Source organism: Trichechus manatus, unplaced genomic scaffold (genome assembly GCF_000243295.1).
Source record: "Trichechus manatus latirostris isolate Lorelei unplaced genomic scaffold, TriManLat1.0 scaffold00024, whole genome shotgun sequence".
In the NCBI taxonomy this organism is placed as follows: Eukaryota; Metazoa; Chordata; class Mammalia; order Sirenia; family Trichechidae; genus Trichechus; species Trichechus manatus.
In genome coordinates, this window is record NW_004443960.1 from 11,933,900 (window position 1) to 11,941,684 (window position 7,785).

A 7,785-nucleotide genomic window follows, 5' to 3' on the forward strand; every position below is an offset into this window, starting at 1 on the left:
AGGGCAATAATTTCAGGGGTTCATTCAGCCTCCATGACTCCAGAAAGTCTAGAGTCCATGAAAATTTGAAATTCTGTTCTGCATTTTCCCCCTTTTGATCAGAATTCTTCTACGGAATCTTTGATCAAAATATTCAGTAATGGTAGCTGGGCACCATCCATTTCTGGCCTCATGGCAAAGGAGGTAGTTAATTCATGGAGGCAATTACCCGCACATTCCATATCCTCCTCCTATTCCTGACTCCCCTTCTTCCTCTGTTGCTCCAGGCAAACAGAGACCAATTGTCATGACCTGGATGGCCGCTTGCAAGCTTTTGAGACTCCATGCACTATGCAAAAAACTAGGAGGTAGAATAGAAGCACTAAACACGTTATTAGACCAATTAACTGGGATGTCCCATGAAACCATGACCCTAAACCTCCAAACCAAGGAACCAAATCCCATGAGGTGTTTGGTCGGACATAAACAGCCTCAGCAGCTACTTCTTTTTTTAGTCATTGTTTTAAATGTATCTATCACAGAACTTTTGCCAATTCAGCTTGTGTACCACTCATTGACAGCAATTACAATAATCAGCTGTGCAACCCCACCCTTAAGAAAAAAAAAAAAGAAACAATAATGGAAATAAAAATCCATTGGAGGAAAAAGAGAATTTAGCCAGTAAAACATTTTCTAGAAAAATGCTGAAAGTCATTATTATTCCAAGAAAAAAAATTCCCCATTTTTACAACACATATATTAAAAAATACCTAAGCGCTCTCCTGTGTCATAAGACAGTATTTTATAAAGTCATAAAAACATCAATATTACCTGTCAAGTACTACCTCTTGCACGTGTAACCAAAACCGCCAAGGTTACCTGAGTAAGGAATCCCTGGTGTCTATTACAGAAAGCTTTTAATAGAATCTGCCTCGACCATTTATTCCTAAGTCTTCTTTCTTTCCCCAGCTCAATACAATATTGCTACTTAATTTCGTGAGTGCACAAAGCTGTTTTAGGTACTACGTGGGGAATAAGTATTAAGAGTTCAAGCAAATGTAAATGATGTTTTGGCTACCTTTTCTCCAAAGATTTTGCATTAGCATATAGACTGTAATATGACACTGTACTATGTTTATACAGCTTCTACAATTTTATGTAACTCTGTCTCTTTGCAGGTACATACAGTTAATGCTCCTGTTATTCAGGCTTAAAACTAGTGTTGGCCTGGTAGCTCTACCAGCAACGGAGAATCTCAGGATGCTGAACATCGCAGCATATGATGAAACGTTCTGTCTGTTGGCTAACTCCTTAAAGTTTACACGACCAAACACTTGAGATAAAGTTATTTATTGCAAAAAGTAAATGGCAGTTAGATAATCCTCTCCCCATCACTGCCCACAAACTCAATCTTTTGAGCGTTGGCAATCCAATTAAAGAAAAACCAACCAACTAAACAAACAAACAACAATTGTCATCAAGTCGACCCCAACTCATGGCAACATGTGTGTCAGAATAGAAATGTGCTCCATAAGGTTTTCAATGACTGATTTTTTTCAGAAGACAGCCAGGCCTTTCTTCCTAGGCACCTCTGGGTGGACTCATTCAATTTTCAGTTAGCAGCTGAGCATGTTAACTGCGTGCACCATCCAGGGACTACAATCCAATTTTAGATTACTTTAAAAACCTTCCCCTTTTAGCAGCTCGATGTTTGTTTTTTTTTCAGTTAAGATGAGAACTTAGAAGGGGGAGCCTTCGATGACACTCCTTGCCTTGAGAGAGCTGAGGGTTCCATAGACCTTGGGGTGGGAACAGGTAACTGCACATAAGGAGGGAAGCATAATCTGATCAACATTTACTGTTGTGGACAGAGCTGTGTCCTATAACCATTATGGCTCAGTTCAGTTTTTCAGCCTCCTCCAGTGAAAACTCTCTGCCTGGAACAATCTGCTCCTTGGACAGGCTTAGCGGCTCTGAGCCTGGGGCAACCACAAAAGGGGATTCTGGGACCTTGTCTAGGCTTTGCAAAAATGGGGTGAAATCCCAGCGCCTCGGGCTAACACTGGGTTCTCACCCAGGAAAGGTGATAAACATCATAGTGTCACCATGGCTGAGCTGGTACGAACCTCTCGCCCATGAAAAACACCTTCCAGGAAAGAGAGGGTAATGATTAAGGAGCGAGGGCTGGACAGCACGACTGCCTGCATCCCAACCCTTCCTCCACCACTGACAAGCTGTGTGACCCTGGCCTGTGACTCTACTTCCAAAACAGTTGTTGTTGTTGGGTGCTGTCAAGCCGACTCCGACTAATAGCAACCCTGTGTGACAGAGCAGAGTTGCCCCATAGGGTTTTCTTGGCTGTAATCTTTAAGAAAGGAGCCCTGGTGGGGCAGTGGTTAAGTGCTTGGCTGCTAATCAAAAAGTCAACGGTTTGAACCCACCAGCCACTCCACAGGAGAAAGATATGGTAGTCTGCTTTTGTAAAGATTACAGCCTTGGAAACCCTATGGGTCAGTTCTACTCTGTCCTATAAGGTCGCTGTGAGTCGGAATCGACTCGATGGCAACTGGTTAACCTTTATGGAAGCAGATTGTCGGTCTTTTCTCCCGCAGAGCTGCTGGGTGGGTTCTGACCGTCAACCTTTTGGTTAGCAGCCAAGTGCTTAACCATTGCACCACCAGGGTACTTAGCACAAATACTCAAAACCATAGCAGTTATGATCATTGATTCTTTTTTCCAGAGTATATGGCACTTATTTTTGAATATCATTCTTTTGCAAAGAAAAAGGAATTATAATGAATGCATTGGTACTATCTATTATCAGAATGATACACGCTCATCTAAGAAAACATTTCCTAACTTCTTTATGAAACTCTTGCCAATGGGGAATCCTGTTCTTTGGTTATTTGTAAAATGATGAGAATTTCATATGATTCGCTTTTCTTAGCCTATTCTTGCTGTGTTTTGAATCCAGTATTTTCCCTATTAGGTTTTGGGGAAAAGAGCTTTAGTCTACTACTTTTAATGATGCCTATGCCCCCCACCCAAGACCTAAGTGCCCCAATCCAAAGGATTTTGCACATGGAACAGGGCAAGAGGGCTCCTCTGTATATATTTTTAAAATTTGTTGTTGTTGAGAATATACACAGCAAAACACACACCAATTCAAAAGTTTCGACATGTACAATTCAGTGACATTGATTACATTCTGAGTTGTGCAACCATTCTCACCCTCCTTTTCTGAGTTGTTCCTCCCTCCTTAAGATTAACTCACTGCCCCCTAAGGTTCCTATCTAATGTTTTGAGTTGCTGTTGTCACTTTACTGCCATATGGGTAGTTCTTAAAAGAGCATAATGCTCAAGGCAGACATTCTTATATTAGTTAGGCTAAACTATTGTTTGGTTTTAAGAAGACTTCAGAGGATATTTTTGGTTTAAGGTTTAAAGATTATCTCAGGGCAATCGTTTCACGGGTTCATTCAGCCTCCATGGTTCCAGAAAGTCTGGAGTCCAAGAAAATTTGAACTTATGTTCTGCATTTTCCCCCTTTTGATCAGGATTCTTCTATGGAATCTTTGATTAAAATGTTCAGTAATGGTAGCTGGGCACCATCCAGTTCTGGTCTCACGGCAAAGGAGGCAGTTGTTCACGGAGGCAATGAGCCACACATTCCATTTCTTCCTCCTATTCCTGACTCCTTCTTCCTCTGTTTTTACAAGTGAAAAGAGACCAATTATTGTGCCTTGCATGGCTGCTTTGCAAGCTTTTGAAGACCCCAGGAACTAGGCAACGAACTAGGAGATAGAACAGAAGCACTAAACATGTTATTAGGCCAATTAACTGGGATGCGCCATGAAACCATGACCTTAAACCTCTAAACCAAGGAACCAAATCCCATGAGATGTTTGGTTGTACATAAGCAGCTTCAGTAGCTACTTTTCTTTTTTTGCTTTATTTTAAGTATGTTATGGATTGAATTTTGTCCTCCAAAAATGTGCGTCAACTTGGCTAGGCCATGATTCCCAGCACTATACGATTGTCCATTTTGTTATCTGATGTGATTTTCCTGTGTTGTAAATCCTACCTCTATATTAATGAGGCAGGATTAGAGGCAGTTATGTTAATGAGCAGGACACAGTCTACAAGATTAGGTTTTGTTTTAAGCCTATCTCTTTTGAGATATAAAAGAGAGAAGCCAGCAGATAGACAGGGGGACCTCATACTACCAAGAAACAAGAGCCAGGAGAATAGTGCGTTTTTTGGACGTGGGGTCCCTGCACTGAGAAGCTCCTTGACCGGGGAAGATTGATGACAAGGACCTTCTCCCAGAGCCAACAGAAAGAGAAACGCTTCTCCTGGAGCTGGTGCCCTGAACGCAGACTTCTAGGCTCCTAGTCTGTGAGAGAATAAACCTGTTTGTTGAAGCCATCCATTTGTGGTATTTCTGTTATAGCAGCACTAGATAACTAAGACACATATCACACAACTTTTGCCAATGCAACTCTTCAGGTGTACAACTTATTGACAGTAGTTACAATAACTGGCTATGCGACCCTACCCTTAAGCGATGTGATTTTTCCATCACCAGAAACTGAAACTCATTACTCCATAAGCAATAACCCCCGCTTTCCCCTTCCCTGTCACCCCTGGTAACCACTAATACACTTTGGTCTCTACATATTTGCATTGTCTTATCTTTTTATATAAGTGAGGTTACACAATATTTGTCCTTTTGTGATTGGCTTCTTTCACTCAGCATGATGTCTTCAAGCTCCATCCGTACTGCAGCACGTATCAAAACTTCATTTCTCCTACTGGCTGAGGAGTAGTTCATTGTATGTGTGTACCACATTTTGTTTCCTCTGTACATTCTGATAGAACTTTCCCCATTCCCCTGCAGTACCCCCAGCAAGCAGTCATATTCTTTCACATTTAGGACCCTGGTCCTTCTTTATTTTTTTTTATTGTGGTAAATATACACATAACAAAACATTTGCCATTTCAACATTCTTCACAGGTGCAGTTCAGTGACATTAATTATGCTCATCATGTTATGCAACCATCACATTACCTGTTTCCAAATTTTTCCATCACCCTTACCAAAAGCTCAGTGCCCCCTAAGCAATGACTCCTCCCTGCCCCGTCCTCTCACCTCTGGTAACCACTAACACACTTTGGTCTCTATAACCTGCCTGTTCTGTGTATTTCATGTAAGCGGGATCACACAATATTCGTTCTTTTGTGACTGGCTTATTTCACTCAGCATGTTTTCCAGGTTCATCCATGCTGTAGCAGGTATCAGGACTTCATTCCTTTTTATGGCTGAGTAATATCCCATTGTATGTATGTATCACATTTTGTTTATCTATTCATCCTTTGATGGACATTTAGGCTGTTTCCACCTTTTGGCTATTGTGAATAGTGCTGCAGTGAACACCGGTGTACAAGTACCTGCTTGCGTTCCTGCCTTCAGTTCTCTGGCGTATATACCTAGGAGCGGAATTGCCGGATCATATGGTATTTCCCTGTGATGCTGGTCTTTGACAAGTCTTCTTACATATCTAATTCTGAAAGTGTTACCACATCCCAAGCCTCAAACGTGGTTTTTTAGTTACACCCTTACTGAATTCCTCTTCTTGACCTCTTATATCCACACCTGTCTAAAGAAAAATGAACACAAAACAAGAATACAGCAAAACACTGAAAGGAGCATTCTAATTTTGAAAATTTTTAATCTTCTCATGCCACATAACAATGAGCTATGGTGTGTCACCAATCGGTGTAATTAACTTCTCACCTTTTATTCCTTATGAATTTACATATCCAATTATCTTTCTATTTAATTTCTCATGGTTTTGTTACATTGACTAAAACTTTTTAACAAGAAAATTCTCCTAATTTAATGGACTTTGCAGTTCATTTGTAACCAGTCCGTTTTTCAAGTAGTTTTAGGATTACTGAATGTTACTGAGTAACGCTGTAATTCCTGGCAGGATTCAGAGTATGTAAATTACTTGTCCGCCGGGACAATTGCTGAAAAGATTTCGTGGATAGAATTACGCAGTGCGTCGGGGACTGCTGATATGATGTGGCAGGGTGAATTACATAAAAACAATGCTGATTTTCATGCACAGTCTCTCCTCAGTGGTTACTGCACCGGTGTATTTAATCAAAACAGGCGCCAGTTCAGATAACAGAGCCAACAGCACTGTGTTTGCTCCACTAGAATTTCTGCTTTGTTTCTTCTGGGAATTCTGCATCTAGTCCTACTGTTTTTGTCAAAGTAGGCACAGTAAGTAATCTCCTAAAGGGAGGGACATTCTGATCTCAGAGGCCCTGGATGGTGCAAGTGGTTAATGTGCCTACTGGCTACCTGACACGTGGGAGGTCTGAGTCCACCCAGAGGCGCCTTGAAAGAAAGGCCTGGCAACTGACTTCCAAAAAATCAGCTACTGAAGACAGTTCTACTCTGACACATATGGAGTCAGAATCAACTCCATGGCAAGTGGTTTATTCTGGTGCCAGGAAAACCCCAACCTGCCAAGTTGCTGCAGCATCAGAAAGTAAATGTGGACAAACTCAGAACACGCTGCCGAGTGACTACGGTGGGGGATGGATAACATTTCAGGGCTTCGGTCTCGTCTCTTGGATGAGATTTTTTTTATTTGGCTGATGTATGTGCGAAGTTGACTTTCCTAGTTACCAGGAAGGCAAACTGAAGCTGTGGCTGTCCACCATATTCGATTCCTATCATCAGCAACAATGGATGCTTCAGAATCTAACAGCAAATGGAGGCTCCTTATTAAATAAGCTCCTTATTAAAATAAGACTGGTAATGGGAGAAAATTATTTGTTTTGTGAGGAAGGAAAGGAGATCGCCTTTGTTTTTCCTAGCATTTTGGGAGTTAAGACCACAATTTAAGACAATCTGATATAGTTTGTTCAAGGAATTATCAAACACTACACTTGGACATTTGGATATCAAGTTAGGACTGAGGTACTTAGACAGACATGGGCCATATGCTGTCAGAAAGCAATCTCATTCCAAAGCAGAGCTGAGAAACACAGTATTAGGAGACTTTATTCAAACAGAGATATTATATCATTTATTTTTTATTTCTAGGCTTCCATTCCCTTTTTCAAAGGGAGGGCAGTTCTATTTTGAACATAATTTAGGATAAGACCCAGCTCTCTGATTTATGCAAAAGGACATAAATTCACAAATTTGCCTGGTCTACTTTCATTTTTCAGTAAGGAGTTGTGTGCAGCTGCTGTTTCTGGCAAAATGAAAAAACAGTGGAAGTGGAAAGTGAATAGCTCATAAAGGGCAATCATTTCTTCTTCATCAAACCCATCAGGTCATCTTCTATTCCTCTCTCACTCAGCTCATCTAAACTGTAGTACCGATGAACGATTTTTTCGGTGGTGACCACCACCACTCGCAGCCCATGGGTGTCTTTGCCCAGCTGGCATCCGATGGCAGACGACACCACCATGTCGAGGTCCTGGTAGATGCCTCCCGCATTCCTGTGGTAGTGACCTGAGAACACAGCTTTGATACCTGCAGGGAAGGGAAAGAGACACTGTGGAGGCCAGAGATTTTCATTTAGGTAACTAGGGGGCTCCAAGGTTGTATTTTGTGTTTTTTTTTAATGGACTTTATTTATTTTTATTGTACTTCAGATGAAGTTTTACAGAACAAATGAGTTTCTCGTTAAACAATTAACACACATATTGTTTTGTGACATTGGTTGCCAACCCCATGACACATCAACACTCTCCCTTCTTGACCTTGGGTTCCCCATT

General features: G+C 41.2%; 1 protein-coding gene across 1 annotated transcript in view; it reads right to left on the minus strand.

Annotated features, from left to right (window-relative positions):
* Nucleotides 1-5,115: 5,115 nt before the first annotated feature.
* The window catches only part of CPPED1 (calcineurin like phosphoesterase domain containing 1), a 119,040-nt gene continuing 116,370 nt past the window's right edge, over nucleotides 5,116-7,785 (minus strand). The window contains exon 4 of the mRNA XM_004373264.2: nucleotides 5,116-7,540. Within this exon, the coding sequence (XP_004373321.1) occupies nucleotides 7,311-7,540 (230 nt within the window). The 3' untranslated portion in view covers nucleotides 5,116-7,310. The remainder of the gene's footprint in view (nucleotides 7,541-7,785) is intronic.